Source organism: Rhinopithecus roxellana, chromosome 5 (assembly GCF_007565055.1).
Source record: "Rhinopithecus roxellana isolate Shanxi Qingling chromosome 5, ASM756505v1, whole genome shotgun sequence".
Classification (NCBI taxonomy): Eukaryota; Metazoa; Chordata; class Mammalia; order Primates; family Cercopithecidae; genus Rhinopithecus; species Rhinopithecus roxellana.
In genome coordinates, this window is record NC_044553.1 from 86,087,177 (window position 1) to 86,106,187 (window position 19,011).

Consider the following 19,011-nt stretch of genomic DNA (forward strand, 5'->3'; position numbering starts at 1 on the left):
TTTGATAAAACTGATGAAAAAAAGTAGAAGCAAATACAAAGCAAGGTAGCTCCTTGATTCTTTAAATTTTTGATGCCCTGGGCAGGACCAGGTGGAGATCATTGAATCATGGGGGTGCTTCCCTCATTGGTTCTTGTGGTATTGAATAAGTCTCATGAGATCTGATGGTTTTATAAATTGGAGTTCCCCTACACAAGCTCTCTTGCCTGCTGCCACGTATGACGTGGCTCCTCATTTGCCTTCAGCCACGATTGTGAGGTCTCCCCAGTCATGTGGAACTGTGTGTTAAACATCTTTCCTTTATAAGTTACCTAGTCTCAGTTATGTCTCTTTTTAGCAGCATAACAGACCAATACATAGTATTCTCATCTTTGAATCTGTGTTGAAGATTAACAGGCATACTTTTATTGTTTTTAAGTAATAAATGCTACAAGAAAAGGAATCCATATTTCTTCCTAAAAATTAAAAATGCAGATGTGCTTTACTCGGTGTTACATTGGTCTGTTGTTTTCAAAATCTGACATTTTCAAAGTAAATTAGCATAAAGATTACCCTTTACTTAATTTTTAAAAATCTACAATAAATTCATTAATTAAAAGCATAAAATTTAGAATTTTTTGAAATTTGGACCTAATACAGTTGCTCCCCAAATGCAACAGAAACAAACAAAAAAATCAAGTGCCTGTGGTTCTTCATTTGTGGAGGACAGACCCTGAGGTATATCAGAGCAATTAGAAGCCTTTCTCCAATTAATGCAAAAAGCACTGATTATACAATGAATAAATTACTCTCATTTATGTGTATTAGAGCTTTTGATGAATATAGATGTTATAATAAGATACAAATTCATCTAAAAGTCTTTCAGAATTGATCATAATTTTAAAAAGCATTATATATTTGATTTAGTGAATAGACAATAGGTATAATTACTATCTAATGAGAGTTCACTAATTTTTTTTTATGTCAGAATTCTTCATCTTTGAAAACATTGATAGGCACTATTCTTTTTATCAGAAGCTAATTGCTGTCATTCTGTAGGTCATAAAGAGACAACTAGCTTGACTACTGTCTCAGACAGAAAACGATACATCTTTGAAATGAAGCTATCACCTAGTGACTATGGGGGAACTTTCTGACTTACTGCCTTTATTCTCCTTAGGATGCATGCACAAACAAAATAAAAAGAGAGAGCAATTTCCTCACCCAGAAATAATAACAGGGAACTAAGTTCATTCTACTTAAAATTTTTTCTTCCTTTTCATCAATATGTAATATTTTAACTCCCCTTTTCCTTTCTTCTCTCAACTTCTGCATTTAGTGTGTCAATGTGTGCGCAGGCGAACACACATGCGTGCGCGTGCACACACACACACACACACACACACAATTTTTTCCCCTCCTTAACTGAAAACTACCTTAATAGTGCCAAAATGTGCCAAGAGTGAAATCCTGAAACAACAAAAAAGAAAGCCATACTTTAAAAATTGAAATGAAAACAAACAAGTGGCCAGTATTATTAATCTTTAGTCTAGACCATTATCAAGTTTCCTTCAGATTCTCTGTAAAGATTTTTATTAGTTTACGTATTCTCAGCAAATGATAGATGTTTTTCTGTAAGTTCAAACACTAAAGATACATTTGAAAATAATTTTGAATTAAACTTGAAATTCTAACATTAAATTCTATTATTTTTCTTTATTGCACACATTTTGCATTTTAGTAACACCCACAGGCTTTGAAGGTTGGCTCAGAAAACTAGTCTTTGCAACCCTTATTCTCAGTTATTCCAAAAGTGCTATTAATTCTATCCAGAGAAAATCGTATGTCCCTTTCTATCCTCACCTTCACTGTCTACATTTAGGTTCTCAGCATCTTTTATCTGAACTATTCCAATGACTTCCTGATTGATATTATAGCTAAGCTTGCTTCCACTCAAGCCATTCTATTTTGCTGTCAAAATGATCTTTCTAAAATGCAAGTCTCATTATATTTTACTCTTGATTAATATCTTTTGAAAAATCTCATTTCCTACTAGAAAAAAAATCCAAATGCCTTTAATATGACAAAGGTATCTTCCATCATCTGACCCTACCTATTTTCCCCAGGTGTCTCTTGTCACTCCCTCAAAACTACCTATTGGTAATTTAGAACTAAATTAGTTTAATTTAGTTCTAAATTAAATTAGTTTAATTAGGTAATTTAGTTCTAAATTAGTTCTAAATTACTGCAGCCAAACTGACCTATTGGTCAACTTATGGTTTCAGCCATTGTGCCTTTACAGTAGAATGAGTTAATAAATATAACTGTATTACACAATATAGTTATGAGAATGAACAACATGAAATATTATGAATCAATTTTACATAAATGACACTAAACAAAAGAATGTAGACACAAAAGATTACATATTATATGATTCCACTTATACAAAGTTCGGTAAAACACAAAAGTAATTCTAACTTCAGCCTGGGTGACAGAGGGAGATCCTGTCTTTGGAAAAAAAAAAAGTAATCTGGCCGGGCGCGGTGGCTCAAGCCTGAAATCCCAGCACTTTGGGAGGCCGAGACGGGCGGATCACGAGGTCAGGAGATCGAGACCATCCTGGCTAACACGGTGAAACCCCGTCTCTACTAAAAATACAAAAACTAGCCGGGCGAAGTGGCGGGCGACTGTAGTCCCAGCTACTTGGGAGGCTGAGGCCGTAGAATGGCGTAAACCCGGGAGGTGGAGCTTGCAGTGAGCTGAGATCCGGCCACTGCACTCCAGCCCTGGCGACAGAGTGAGACTCTGCCTAAAAAAAAAAAAAAAAAAAAAAAAAAAAGTAATCTATAGTGCTAAAAGTCAAAATTGTAGTTACACTTGAGGATTGAGCTGTGACTATAAAGGGGAACAAGGACCGTTTGCTGGGACACTGATAATATTCTGGTTTCTTGATCTGGATGGTTATATGGATATGTTCAGCTTTTGAAAATCCATTATGCTGTAACTACACTATTTGTGGTTTTTTTTTTTTTTTTGAGACGGAGTCTCGCTCTGTCGCCCGGGCTGGAGTGCAGTGGCCGGATCTCAGCTCACTGCAAGCTCCGCCTCCCGGGTTTACGCCATTCTCCTGCCTCAGCCTCCCGAGTAGCTGGGACTACAGGTGCCCGCCACCTCGCCCGGCTAGTTTTTTGTATTTTTTAGTAGAGACGGGGTTTCACCGCGTTAGCCAGGATGGTCTCGATCTCCTGACCTCGTGATCCGCCCGTCTCGGCCTCCCAAAGTGCTGGGATTACAGGCTTGAGCCACCGCGCCCGGTTTTTTTTTTTTTTGTAAATTAAATAAAAGGTAAGGAGTAACAACAACAACAGCAAAAACAATGCCAATATCACTTGGCCACTTCTTTGAAAGTTTCCCAAAACTAAGTAAGTCCCTCAGGTAGAATTTTTGTTCCTAAATATGTCATATACTTATCACACATAAAATTACCACAGCACAATAATTATATATTCTTATAACAATATGTTATTATATTAACATAACAATTATATAACATTATTATATGTTAATATAATAACATTTTAAAAATCTCATTATCATTTAAATTATCATTTAAAAAATCTAGATCTTTCTGTTTCACAATGAAATGTAACTTTCCTAACCGGTAAGATCATAATTTTCCACCCATGTACCCACAGCCTCCAGCACAACCTGGCAGTTAGTGCGTACTCAATGATACTATGTCATGAGGGTTTTTCCAATCTCTGCATTAACATTTTGGGTCAGATAATTCTTTGTTGTAGGGACTGTCCCATGCACTACAGGATGTTTTGCAGTATCCCTGGGCTCTACCCACCCAATATCACTAGGTAACCTCCAACTGTAAGAACCAAAAATGTCACCAGGCATTGCAAATGTCCCCTGGGGAACCAAAATTTACCCTGGTTGAAAACCATTTATACATACAGTTTCCATGTAAAAATACAAACCACATGTTAATTCACTTACCAAAAAACTCTGGGTTCTGAAATGGTTTGCATATTATAGGCAACTAAAAAAAATAGGTTGTCTTGAACACTTAAGAGGAAGTTGAGCTCTACACGTCAGAGAAGTTTATAAAATGGTTTCAATATCTAGATAATCAGAAATAATTCATATTAATTGCACGCTAGAATAAGGTCTCCTTTGGAATTCCTATATAGAAAAATGAGTTTGCCAAGCAAAATAATTGTGTAAAAGTTTATATTTGGTATTTTTTAAAATGACTGCTAATAGTAGCTCAGTGTATTAAATGTCCTAATTATACATTATTTTCCAGGGCTTATATCTATGAATAGACCCTTAGTTCTAAATTACTGAAGTTCAATAAGTTTCTATCTGTAAATTGTTTAACAGTGAGCATTACATAAGAAAAGGATAGCTAGAACACAAACTATCATGCATCAGCTATGAAAAAAATCTCACAAAGGGAAAAACTAACTTATTAGAAAGAAACGTGTTTGTATTTTATTAACTTCATGCCTTTGATTCAGGAGATAGTTTTTGGCTTGATCTGTGTTGTTAAGAGCATGAGTGATAAAATAATTGAGTACTAGTATGTCACTGGAGTTTGAGAAATGAGAAAATGAATGGTTTATGTGTCAAAATGATACAGCCAAAACATAAATTTGACCTTACCAAAATTATTTCTTGACAACCAATTCTTTACACTCCTCTTTGTGGTTAGAATCAGTATTTAAGAACAGCTACTGAGCCAAAAACAAAACAAAACAAAAAACCCAGGCAGTTTATAAAAGGAGAAACAAAACTGAAGAAATTCAAGAACAGTGTTTAATCTAACTATTCTATAAATGCCAATAAAAATACAATTTTTCATCTACCAGATTGGTAAGATTAAAAATTAATATTCTACAGCATGCCAATAAAAATACAATTTTTCACCTACCAGATTCATAAGATTAATAATGATTAATGGAAATACAATCTCATAAACTGATAGTACAAATATATAAATTTGTACACATTCTAAGAGGGTAATTTAGTGATATGTAATACGAGACTTCACAATTTTGAGTGAGTTATTCTATTTTATGGAAATATTTCTAAAGTGATCATCAGAAGTATACATAATAATTTATACAAAGGAGAATGTGATAGAAAATAGGAAATAACCTAAATGTTTAATGATAGGGAAATTAGATAGGTTTTTAATATTTTTCAGTGATTGACAAATCCCAATTTTTTGTAAAACAGTTATTAAATGAAGAAAAAGCTTACATTATCTGAAAAGGAGAGTGGCTAAGAGCAAGGGATCTGGAGTAAAGACTACCTAGTTCAAATTCTAGTTCTATCATCTTTTGCTACATCTAGGTCAATTTATTCAATCATTTAATCTTTCTAAATGTAATTTTCTTATCAATAAGTGGTACCTACCTATTCTGTAGGCTTGTTGTGTAGATTAAATATACAAATAAATATTAGTAGATATAATATACAAAGGACTTATAAAAATACATGGCATACAGTAAGTGTACTATACATTTTAGTAATTATAATAATTGGGATGATATTACTAAGAAAACCAAGATATAAACCAGTACATATGATGTGCTCCCAGTTGGACAAATTAATGAATTAGTCTTAGGTAATAATTGTGGATTCAGATTATTAGTGTTTTTATTAACTTCATTTTACTTTGCTATATTTTCCCCCAATTTTTTTTTTTGCAAAAAACACGTATTATTTCCATGTTCAGTAAAAAAGGAGTTATTTTAAAACTCTATTATTAAAAAGATGAACGTCATCTTTTCCTTTTCCTAAATGACCACATATTTTTCTATTAAAATATGGTTTGAATACCCATTTCACAATAAAAAGGTCATTTTATGCTATGGTTGAACACATATAATATGCAAAATGGTGTGCTCCTAATACTTTAACACTAACTGGAAAGTATGGAAATTTGAAAACCAGTTTTCTTGTTGGTAAAAGAGAAGCTTTTTACAGATGGTCTTTAGCCTTACCATATAGTTACTAACCTTCATGAGAAGCAGGATATCTAAACAGACTTCATATTTTATCCCTCTCACAGAGTCTATCTTAATTTTGATAAGAAAGCATTGGATGAGAAATAATTTAACTTAAAAGAGATATAGTATTTTCTTTGAGGACCTCTGCTTAAGATCTCTGTAAGGCAATTACTGCCTTTGATTGCAAAGTAAATATACATGTACTACTATGGCTATGAATAAACCAAAGAAAAATTGATTCCTGAACATGTAAGGAATCAAATTTGAGCAGTTTTTATGTTGCTGATATAAGTAAAAAACACTAAATTTCTTCATAATTACTAAATATTATAAGAAATCTAAAAAGCATTCTAAGTCAAATACAAAAAATCTGGTGGTGGCTTGTATTTTAAAAACTTCCAAATATCTAACTAGTGAACTTTTCAGGTATTGATTTTGATGTTCATAAACTTAAAGACTGTTACATGTGAATAAAGGATCTTTGTACCAAAAAGTCTGTCTTTCTGGGGCAATTTACTTTCCCCCAGTGATCTCTTTCTCACCTACCTGACTTCTTGTGCCAGGAGTTAGTTTCTGCCAGCAACATTGAAGTATTTGATGGTAGGAGGGCAAATGGGGGGAAAAGAAATTAAGAAACTAGGAGACTGATTATTAGTGCCTGCTACTGTTATTATCCATATTCAAAATCAAAAAAGTGAAACTTCACAAAAGTTTCACTTCATTTTATGGACACCTTCACAAAATGTTTATATAAGGAAGCTACATCTTCAACCATATCCTTTGCAAGGTCTTGAATACATTCTGCTGTCATTCAGTGGAGAAAATAAAAAAGTAAAAGAAAAAATAGATGATTTGTTAGACAGTAGTTGCCGAATTCAGATAATTTTCTTGTTATTAGATATAAAGGACTTGAAGCCTAGTAAGAATGAGATAGACGTATTGTCTTCTCAGATTAACTTTCACACAAAGGAAACACATTATAGCACTCTATTTTAAATTCAGTTTCCTCAAAATAAAATAGGAGTTCAGAGATCATAAGACAAGAAAAAGTATATTTATTATTAATAAAATGAGTTTCATAAAATTATGTTACTCTTATATTTTCCTTTATTCCACATTATTAAAGTATCTGCATAATCTGCTTTTTCTGCTTTGAAATGTTTTTCAGAATGAATGCAGGCAAAGCAAAACCTTTTAAAATTGTTCATTATTGCTAAGAAAACAAGCTAATCTGGTCGTAATTTCTATTGTAATGCTTTTCTGTTGACATGACAACCTTGACCTTCCCATAGCTGTGCTGTTAAAATAAAGTTTGGTAAGAAATTGGAAGGAAGAAGGAAAAATGTGTTAGTAAAGTTTATCATAAAGGAATCAGTGTGAAGTACTCAGTAATAGGAATGAAAGCTAACTGCTCTCAAGTTTAAATACATACATCAGTATAGGGAGGACAAATAAATTTATAGTTCAGAAATAATCAAATCCATAAGAAAAACTAATGAATATGACTGAACCTTCTGACACCAGGAATTTTAGTGAGTTTTAATTGATAGTGAGAATAAATTAAATTCCTGAACACTTTCATTATTGGTATAAGAGTTGTACTTCGGGGGCAAAAATCTCTCACTGTGCTTTCAATTACATTCAAGAACAGCCTATTGGACATTAGTTATCTACTTACCTATAGCCATTTTCTACTCTTTACTATGAAACTAATAAACCTGGTTTTAGTTACTGTTGTTTATTAATAGCTACCAATGAAATCACTAACCTGCCACTGAATGCTTTAGGCTTTAAAATTAAAGAGATTCCTATTGACATTTAAGTTACTGCCAGCATCCTTCAGCTGTGAAAAGTTGTAATACAGAATTTATCATTCTTATTACATTCTTCTTCCTGAATCAATAATGCTTAGAAGAGGTGAAAGGATTTCCTTATATACAGCCACTCTGACTTTGAACATTTCCCTCAGACCATTAGGTGAAAAGAACAAAATTGTGCGGTTGATATTAGAAATGCATTTTTTGTTAAATGTCTTTTCCCCTCTCCTGGAATGTGAGCCCCTTAAGAGCAAGGTTTTACGTCTTTGTGTCACATATTCCTAGCAGACTACAGATTACCCAACCTTTCTTAAAAGGTTCTGAGAGAATTTTTGTATCTAGTGAATTAACTTCTCTTTCATGCATATAGAATGGTACTAGCTGGTGTGCCACCCTTAGGATAACTGAGAAGATAATCAAACAATTTTCTGTGTTGGTAGTTTAGATGAGGAACCTCAATTGATAGAGTGTATAAAAATCACCACCCTAAAATTGTTGAATTAACAAATGAGAACTTATCACCTAACAGATTGAAAGCCTTCTTTCCTAAGTCCATCATTATTTTAACTACTGCAGTTTTAAACTGCTTGAAGACAAGGGCCAATTCTCTTTAACTTATTTAATTCTTATAAGGTCTAGGACGCTATGGTACAGAGTACAGTTTAACTCACATTGTGTTTCATCAGTGGATTAAAACACACACAGAGACACATATGCATACACACACACACACACACACACACACACACAAACAGGCATGTATTTGCACATTACCTAAACCAAATTTCAAACCTACTGAATCGGAATCTCGGGTTTGAGCCTAGGAATCTTTTTAGAAAAATGTCTATGAGTGGTAGAAGGCTGAGTATACAGGATGAAGGATCTCTGGATTGAAATGAATTTCTGTTCCCATTTCTGGTTCCTCTAAACATGACCTGGTTCCCTCATCTTAGTCATCTTCATTTAAATCCTGCCTTTCAAATGCCTACCTCTCTCCTCTATAAAAGCCCACATTATTCTATTTCAAAGATGTGCCATCATACTGTCCTTAAGTTGGTTTTTTTTTTTTAAATTTAACTTTCTTCAGAATCATTTTTGTTATCTTACAATCATCCAAGATCTGTGTTATTTTAACTTCATTCTCCCTTTTATTCATAGAATACAGTCTTCTAAATTTTATCATTTGGCCTTCTGTAGCCTTTCTAAAAGTTTATAATTTCTTCTGTTCCTAATATAATATCTTGGATTTATTAATCTTTCATATTAATTATGTGGTTTCTCCCTGTTCTCTTTGCTATTAATTTCTTTGTGGACAAAAGTATTAAATGCTATTGAATTCATTTCTAGTTATATAACCAAAAGAAAAACAGATACTTGCACACCAATGTTTGTAGGAGCATTATTTATAAAAGTTAAAAGCTGAAAACAACCCAGTGTCCACCAACAGGTGAACTGATAAGCAAGTTGTGGTATATACATACAATGGAATATTAATCAGAGTTAAAAAAGGATGAAATTCTAATACATAAGCTCGACACTGAAAGACAAAACTTGTATGATTCCACTTATATGAGGTATCTAGAATAGGCAAATTTATAAAGACAGAAAATAGATTAGAATTTACCAGGGGTTGGGGGAGAGAGGAATGGGGAATTTTTGTTTAATGGGTACAGAGTTTCTATGTGGACTGATAAAAAAAGTTCTAGAAACAGTGGTGATGGTTGCACAAAACTGTGAATGTGCTAATATCACTGAATTGCACACTTAAAATTGGTTAAAATGGTAAATTTTATGTTTATATTTTACCAAAATTTTAAAAAGCTACTGAAATGATTTTCTTAACTTTCCTAGAGCATCCTTTTCTTCACAATGACAAATTTTATCTATATTATTAAAAGAAAATAAAAACCCATCCATACTTTTTCCATATCCCTAAATCTATCACCTCTTTAGATTTTTTTTGTAAAAATAAAATGTAATATGGATACTCAGCATTTTCCACACTTCAAGAACAATGATGTTGTAGATACACACATAAAACACTTCAAATTTCTATATATACATGTGCAGGCACACATACACACTCCACTTTACATCTTCTCCTTAGACTCTTGCAAATTTCACCAAAATTATTCTTTGGTTCTTGTATTTGAGCTTTCATTTAGATAAAAGCTATTAAGACTATAAGGTTTACAGTGCAGATAATGTTATGTTGCAAGTTATTTTTAGACGCCAAGTACCTTGCAAATACAATAATGAGAAAATATCAATTTCAAAGGTTTACCCAACATACAAGAAAAGAGTTTAAAAGGAAGGAAGATAAATACATCTAAAGGATCTCTAAAGAACTGGTATTACATAAACTATGAGGAAGCTGAGAAATGATATTCTCAAAGGAAAAAATAGGGCAGAGCAGAAAGCTACTTTAATCTGAACTACAAAGAATTATAAGATAATTAAACTTATTATTTTTAGAGATGATACTTTTAAAGTTGCAAAAAAATCTTCTGGTCTTATTAAAAAGAATAAAATTAATAGGAGTAACTTGTCCTTATAAAACCCTGGAAAATTTAGGAAAAATAAATTAAGAAATAATTTTAGTATATGGAAAATTATTGAAAGATCCCATACATGAGAAATAAATGTACATAATATATGATGTGAAAAGAAAACTTAAGCAAAGATGATGATTTTTAAAAATATATATTCTTATGTAAAGAGAAGAATGTGGAGTTGTACAAAAAAGCAGAAAAGACAGGTGGTAGTGAGTTTAAAAAGTCAGTTTAGGAGCAAACTGGACTGGGCTGTTAAATAGCAAAGCATTTTCCTATTTCTAAGATGTTTGGACAATATGTAAGTAAAACTTTTATTGGAAATAAAGTATGATCAGGGTTACAAGACAACAGAAGAGCAATGCCAGTGATTTTTTAAATGCAGCAAACTATAAAGGAGGCAACACAGGCCAATCAGCAAGTTGCAAGTACATAGGAGATGATTGCAATGTCTCAAATAAATTAATGGGGCAGCCACAGGCAGCAAATAGGAAGAGGAGGCAACAGTCGAGCAAACTCAGTCAGCAGTCTAACTCAGTGGCACAAGACAAGTGTAGATGATAGCAGAAATGCTAAACAATCTCACCTACTTACAGTGTTACAGGTATAGATTGGGCAGGGCAAGATCAGGCAGGCAGATGGCGTAGCACTTGTTAGGCCATAGTATAGGGGAATTGTAGGGGAGCAGACAGATAATGCTGGGCAGTCTAAAATGCTAAAATGGCAGATGGATACGGCAGTACCAGGCCATTTGCTGATGGACAAAATACCAGTGAGTGAAGAATGCAAATCATTCAGCAGATGAGTGAAGTGAGGCAAAAAGGAGAGACAAAAACCAAAGGCAATCAAGCAGGAAGACAGAATGGTAGAGAAACAATGACAGATCATCAGAAGCAGTTGTATAGGGTAATAACAAGCTTTCAGCAGAGGAATAAAACACCATTCAGGAAAAGATGAGATTGAGAGCGAGGCAGTCCCCTGAATTGGGTGTCTTCCATCTAGGATACAGTAATCAATAAACTGCAAATGAGAATCCACAAGAGAACAGCACACAAATGGATATAGCAGATGGATCTGAACTCTATTGCCCAGGGATACAGAATGACCCTAGAACATAGATACATAGCAATCCACAAAGAAATTAAACAGATGTGAAAAATGGGTCCAAGCATTTTTTATGATGATAAAAGAAACCAAAACACTAAAAATTATTAATCTGAAAATGATTGGCTGGGATTGAAGTCTTCGCTTACCCCTTTCTGGAGCCCACAAAATGGGAATGTTGGGAATTTCTGCAGCAGAAAAACAGAAGAGAAAAGGGATTTCTGACTCCCAGTTTGAGGAAAGCAGGTCAAATTTAGGGCTGTATGAACTGGTTCAGGGAAGTAAGAACCAGCCTGAACCTTCTCCCTTCCTCAGAATGAAACCATTTCTGAGTTATGGGAAAGGTTTAGGAAGCCCTCACCCCATCATTCCCCACAACCTCCCCTTTCACACTTACCTCCAGTGCAAACAGTTTCCAGCAAGGAGGTACTTGGAAAAATTCACTCTTATGTTTACACCATGGCAAAATGGGAAGATGGTCAACTAATGGTACTTCCTGTGTAGATCGGGTTTCTAATTCAGTGGGATCCCTTCCACTCTTTGTGAATGAGCAGAGGGGACAGATTACTAGAAACTACCTACCTCTTCGAAAGTGGATGAGAAAGAATCAGGGGCAGTAATGTCAATCAACAAATAGTAATACCAGTAAATATCTTTGTGATCTCATCAATTGTCATGGATTTTAATTCCATTTATATGTTGATGACTCCAAAAATAATATTTCTAGCCCAGATTTTCCTACTGAAGTCTAGATACATATACCTAATATCTACTTTTTTGGGGGGCAGGGGGAAGAAGTCTCACTCTGTCACCCAGGCTGGAGTGCAGTGGTGCAATCTCAGCTCACTGCAAACCTCTGCCTCCTGGGTTCAAGCAATTCTCCTGCCTCAGCCTCCTGAGTAGCTGGGATTACAGGCGTGCACCACCACGTCTGGCTTTTTTCTTTTCTTTTCTTTTCTTTTAGTAGAGACAGGGTTTCACCTGGTTGTCTAGGCTGGTCTTGAACTCCTTACCTCATGTGATCCACCCACCTAAACCTCCCAAAGTGCTAGGATTACTGGTGTGAGCCACTGTGCTCAGCCTCATATACCTAATATCTAATTGCAATTCAATATCTCCACTTGAATACCTAAAGGAAGTTCACGTTTCCATAACCAAAGTAAAATTCTTGATCTTCCCCCTCAAACCTACTTTTCCCATAGTCTTCTCCATTTCATTAAATGGAAACTACATCCTTCTAATTCCCAAGTCAGGTCTTATACCTGACTTCTCTCTCTATCTTATTCCATCTGTTTACCTCTCCCTTCAAAATATATCAATAATCTACTTCTCACTACCTCCACCTCTATCATTGGTCTAAGCCACTGTCATTTTCCACCTGGATTATTTTAATAGTCTCCTAACTTGTTTCTACATTAAAATATGTCAGTTCATGCCTTGCCTCTACTCTATTACACTAAGGGTGGCATTCAGGTTCCAGATGATCCATGGCTTCCTCTTTCTCCTCCTTTAGGTCTTTGTTCAAATGTCATCTTATCAATGAGGCCCTCCTTAATGGATGACCCTATTTAAAATTATAACCCTCTTTCCTGCCTGGGCTACTATCCTCCCTCCCTGGTTAAATTTTACACATAGCACTTACCATCTCCAGTACTATACAGTTTACTTGTTTTTTAATACTTTGTCTCCTCTCACTAAAATGTAAATTCCATAAAGGTAGGAACTTTTGACTTATTAGCTCATTGCTCTAACTCAACATCTGAAACAGTGCCTGGCATGTTGATATCTATATCTATATCTATACCTATATCTTGTAGGCTTTAAGTACATATTTGAGTCCATGAAGCATTAACTTCTTATGGGGCTTCCTCTCTCAGTCTCAAATTTTCAGAGTATTCTTCTGAAAGCTCACATACTATGAGCTTTTAGATTAACAGAGCAGATGCTAGTGCACTATAGAACAGGAATGTTCTAAAACAGGGTTGGTAAACTATAGCCTCAGGGCCAAATCCTGCCCATTTCCTGTTTTTTTTTTTTTTTTTTTTTTTTTTGTATGGCCTGCAATCTACAAGTGATCTTTGTATTTTTAATGATTCAAGAGATAATCAAAAGAAGAACAGTATTTCATGACACATGGAAATATATGAAATCCAAATTCAGTGCCCATAATAAAGTTTTATTAGAGCACAGCCAGGCTCATTTATTTATATCATCTGTGGCTGCCTTTGTTCTACAGGTCTGGAAGAGTTGGGTAATTTTGACAGAGACCATGTGCCTACAAAATCTAAAAAATTTACCATCTGGCCCTTTTAAATAAGTTTGCTGACCCCTGTCCTATAGTATTTTATATTTAGAAGGCAAAGAGTAATAACTAAACTTTGAGCAATGATACACTAGAATTTACTGTTAATAATTGTTGCGACTATTGCCCATGGTAAATGTTTGGGGGAATGTATACTTATACTAGGATTTGCTTTCAATATTATTATTATTATTAATTTTATTTTTTATTTTATTTTTGAGATGGTGTCTTGCTTTGTTACCCAGGCTGGAGTGCAGTGGTGCGATCTTGGCTCACTGTAATCTCCATCTCCTCAGCCTCCTGAGTAGATGGGATTACAGGGGCATGTAATCATGCCTGGCTAATTTTTCTATTTTTAGTGAAGATGGGGTTTCACCGTGTTGGCCAGGCTGGTCTCAAACTCCTGACCTCAGGTGATCTGCCCACCTCGACCTCCCAAGGTGCTGGGATTACAGGTATGAGCCACCGCACCTGGCCTGCTTTCAATATTATATACAAATAGCCTCTCATTCCTCTGAATATTATTTATTAAAGAGGGTGATATTCATTCATCTATCTGCCCCAGAGAGCAGCCCCATCTTGAAGGACAAAGTACAATACCAGTAAGTCTTGAAAATGGCAAAATGAGAGAGAATGAAAGAGGAAGTAAATAGGGCCCATAAAGGGAACTTATATCAAAGTATCACACAATTAACCAAACTTCTAAATACATACCCTAACAATAGTTGGAAATTAGCATGATATGAATTTATTTTGAATCTCATCAATGGGGTTATTAAAGTGACCTATTCATTATAATAGGTTTGCTTATAAAATGTAATCTTGAATCATAGCAGACAATTGACACATTATAATAAGACTCCATTATAGTTATACAATAGTCAAAACTAACAATTATATTCTCTCTGGTTTAAATACCTCCATTTTGTAAAAAAGAGTATTTAAAAAATTTTGTGAAACTGCATTCAGAAGCACCTCCTAATCAAAACTGACCTAGCTTCTCTTTCCATAAAGGTTTAGCCTGAGGATTATTCCACGCAAGGACATTATGTAATTTGCTGCAATACAACTTATAGAAAGGAGTGAAGAAGCTGAGGGGGAAGATACTTAAATTATCCCAGGGGCACTCATGGCTATAATGTTATCTTCATTCTTCACAGAGAGGTATACTTTATTTCTTTGTATATCAATTAGTCCTTCCAGCATGATGGACTGCTTCTTCCACACTGTTGCCTTTGGTTTTTGGTCTTGCTCATTCAGTGACACTGACAACCATCATCTTCAAACTGTACACACAAGAGAGGTTTACTGCTTCTTTCTTTTCAGCATCTTTTGAAGGAACTTGGATCCTTTCTGCTACTTCTCATCCGTGTTCCATTAATAATTATCTAAAATGGTTACTACCTCCAGTGGACATTTGTCCTTCATATTTTAGTAGCAGTTCCAAGTTCCAATACTGGTAAAATTATTAGAATAATTCAAATTGTTTACTTTGTTGCCTGAATCTACTTTCTGAGTCCCTATCAGATGCCTTTTATGGCAGGCAGTAACAACAAAGTTACGAATATTCTTCCCTTCTAATTCAGTGATATTATTCTGAGAAGTTCATAGCACTTGACAGATATAAAGTATTCATTTGTTGTCATCTTATTACATTTTATGTGAAAAGCAACAGTAAGTCCATTTCATAGATGGGCACCTAATATACAGAGATAGAAATCCATATTCCTGATTCCAGAGAGCAGTAAAGAAAGGAATATCCTAAAATCTTCCATCCTTAGACTATGCCTCTAGATAAATATACTTTTAGCGTTTTACTAATATATCTGCAAAATATTTATTTATATTTTAATTGTTAATTTCTTAGCACATATTTTGCAAAACCAAAGTATTCTGGTATGCTAGCCTCTTTTTATTTCACAAGAGTAGATTTGGAAGGGTGAACTAGAAAGGTGATTTCAAGATATTATCACCGATAAATTCAAGCTAAAATAAGGATTTAACAAGTCCTCTTTGGTATTTCTTTTCCCTTTTCCACAACTATACTATTGTGTACTTTAGGTCCTACCCTGTTTGATTTTTTCTTACAGAGAATAATTCTTACAGTATTTATTCAACCATCATTTACTTATTTTTAAAGCTAAAGCTCTTTCTAAATATATTGTAGATAACAATAGCAAAGATTTATGTCGCAAGGAAATACTGTTTTAATTGCCTTGCTTCTATTATTTACATAATATAACTACTCTATGAGGCAAGTACTCTTACTATCTTCATCTTACACATAAGAAAACAGGTTTTTAAAGTTAAGTAAATTATATGGGGTTGCACACTAATAACAGGTGGATCTAAGATTCAAACCCAAATAGTCTGTGCTCTTAACCACCATATTACTTTTATTATTTTAATGCCCATTACAGAGCAGAATTAACCAGTCTGTTATGCTACTCCATAAAAGGTTATATGGGCAACAATATTTTTCTAGTTAGAACGGTAATTAGAAACAGAACTTACCATCACTTGCATGTACACTTGCTTATATGTTTATTTAACATATGATCTCTCTTATCCATAAGGTCCCATAAAAGCTGAGTGCATACTCTGAGATAGAGTAGGTATACAATTAGGACATATATTTAAAGGAAACTGAATATATAATTTTTATTTGTGGGTTCTTCACATAGGAAATTTTTGTTTTTGCCTTATTCTCAAAATTGCAAAAATTCTGACCTCAAGGAATAATGTACTCTTCCCTCTTTAGTGCTACTATGTGGAACAGGACCCTTTCAACTTAAGTCTTAAATGCAAAGTCAATTATTGCTCTAATTATTTATCTAAATGGTCTAATTTTGTACCTATAATTTTTATACTGGTACCATTTTACTATGGAGCTTTTCTTTTTTCATGCATAAAAAATAGAGAATGTATGTTTTGGGTAAGTCTGTGCCTGGTGGAAAAATTAAATGCAAAAATAATCCAAAAGTAAGTAGACTTAAGGAGAAACATAACATTTCTTTTCAAATACCAGAAATGTCATGTAAAGGAGGAATTAACCTTCTTTTGAGCACAGCCAAGAGCAGAATTAGGACAAGTGGGTAGAAATTATAAGGTGACAGATTTCAGTTTGATATATTTAGACTTTCAAACAACTAGAGTTGTCTAAACAATGAACTCTTCGATAGAAGAAGTGATGATTGAAATGTTCAGGCTGGAATGATGAAAAGGGCATGCTAGGGCTTTAAACACGATGGTCTTTGTTCTCTTCAAATTCTGAGATACTATGATTTCTCTACTATTATAAAGTTTGTAATTTTATACAAATGCTAAGCTAACTAGAGATATAGCACTGACAAAATCTATGATAACATATTCCTTGATTGTCTTGATTCTTGATTCTAAGGGAAATATTGATTGAAAAGATTTCCAAACAGCAAATCAACAAAATTGGAATTTGGTGCCTTTCAGTAATTTAAATTTGATAAATAAATAAAGAGATAGATAGTTACTATGTTCGCAGATTAAGTCAAAACTTTTTTTTTTTTTTTTTTTTTTTTAAACAGGGCATAAAAACAAACTCCAAAAAGAATAAAGTTAGTCCTACTGAGGAATGTATTCATATGCATTTGAATAAATGCTGATTCAAAAAAGAGTCTAAGAAAGTCCTGAAAGCATGATTTTACTGTCTATACTGATAGTAGACTTATGAGTTCTGGTTTCCAAGGAATCTTTGAATAAGGACAGTGATATGGTTTGGCTGTGTCCCCACCCAAATCTGGTCTTGAATTGTAATTCCCATAATCCCTATGTATGAGAGGGACTCAGCGGGAGGTATTAATAATTTAATCATGGGGCAGTTACCCTCATACTTTTTTCATGGTTCTCATGATAGTGAGTTCTCTTGAGATCTGATGGTTTTATAAGGGGCCTTTCCCACTGTGGCTCTGCACTTCTACTTGCTGCCGCCATGTGAAGAAGGACGTGTTTGCGTCAACTTCCACCATGACTGTAAGCTTCCTAAGGCCTACCATACCTTGCTGAATTGTGAGTCAATTAAGCCTTTCTTTTACAAATTATCCAGTCTTGGGTATGTCTTTATTAGTGATGTGAGAACAGACTAATACAGTAAATCTCTCATTTCTATATTTGGTCCCTCCCTAGCCAGTCTGAAAGAAATAAAATAATGTAGGTCTAGTGTACCCATCCTCCTATGTAAAGTGAATTCTCTGTTTTAGCCAGAAAGATTTTATGTCTGTATTTCTCTGTGCCTTGCTCAATATTTTCCTTCTTCTTTACTCCTAATATAATGTCTTCCTCTTTCAAAACCTAAATCCCACTCAATTTTAGCTTAAATTCTATAAAAATTTCACTGATTACTCAAACTCGCTTTTAATCTTTCTCTTTGAATAAATCTTTTTGCCTGAATTGGCTGAATATTTCTGGTACCAAGTTTATACTGTCTTGAATTGTCATGTGACTATTTTAGGAGTATATGTACTTCAGCTTTAAGTTGGATAAAGCCCAAGGTGCTTCATAAATATTTGTTACATTGAACAAAGACAATGAATGCTGTTCTTACCAAACAGGAAGGTACTAAGTATGCCTATGATCTGAAAAAAAAATTCTGCTTTCAGTGGACAATATAAAAATAATTACAAACCCCAGATAGACAGTGGGCTATTACTAAAAAGCTATTTTTTCACATATCTGGCTGTTTCAAGACAAGTCCTTATTTTTAAGACATATCTACCAGTTAGGTTTGTAGTTAACAATAGCTATCAGAAACACAATGGTTAGTAGCAAAAGTATTTGGGGCTACCATATCTAATTAGAGATAATAGGTAGTACTGCTAATTAAATGAGGAAGAAAAAGAACGAATACTGAGCATCTACAAAGATGTTAGATCCTTTTACACGCATTTATTGCCATTTACTACTTGAAAAATCTTGGGCAAGTCAATGAATCAATCTGTGTCACAGTTTCTGCATCTTTAAGGCAGAGCTAACAATAAATAGTACCTGCCTTATACATATTTTATTATTTATTTATTTATTTATGTATTTATTTTTTAAGACAGGGTATCACTCTGTCACCCAGGTAGCCCCATCTTTGCTCACTGCAACTTCCGCCTCCTGGGTTCAAGTAATTCTCGTGATTCGGCCTCCTGTGTAGCTGGGACCACAGGCACGCAACAACATGCCTGGCTAATTTTTTTATATTTTAGTAGACA

At 34.2% G+C, this 19,011-nt stretch overlaps 1 protein-coding gene across 2 annotated transcripts in view; it reads right to left on the reverse strand.

Annotated features, from left to right (window-relative positions):
* Positions 1 to 19,011, reverse strand: part of GPHN (gephyrin) — a 736,692-nt gene that overhangs the window by 342,206 nt on the left and 375,475 nt on the right. Inside the window, exon 5 of one of the 2 annotated variants that reach the window (XM_030930980.1) lies at positions 11,631 to 11,669. The exons of the other annotated variant lie outside the window; for it this stretch is intronic. Coding sequence (XP_030786840.1) covers positions 11,631 to 11,669 — 39 coding nt within the window. The remainder of the gene's footprint in view (positions 1 to 11,630; positions 11,670 to 19,011) is intronic. 2 annotated transcript variants of the gene reach the window in all.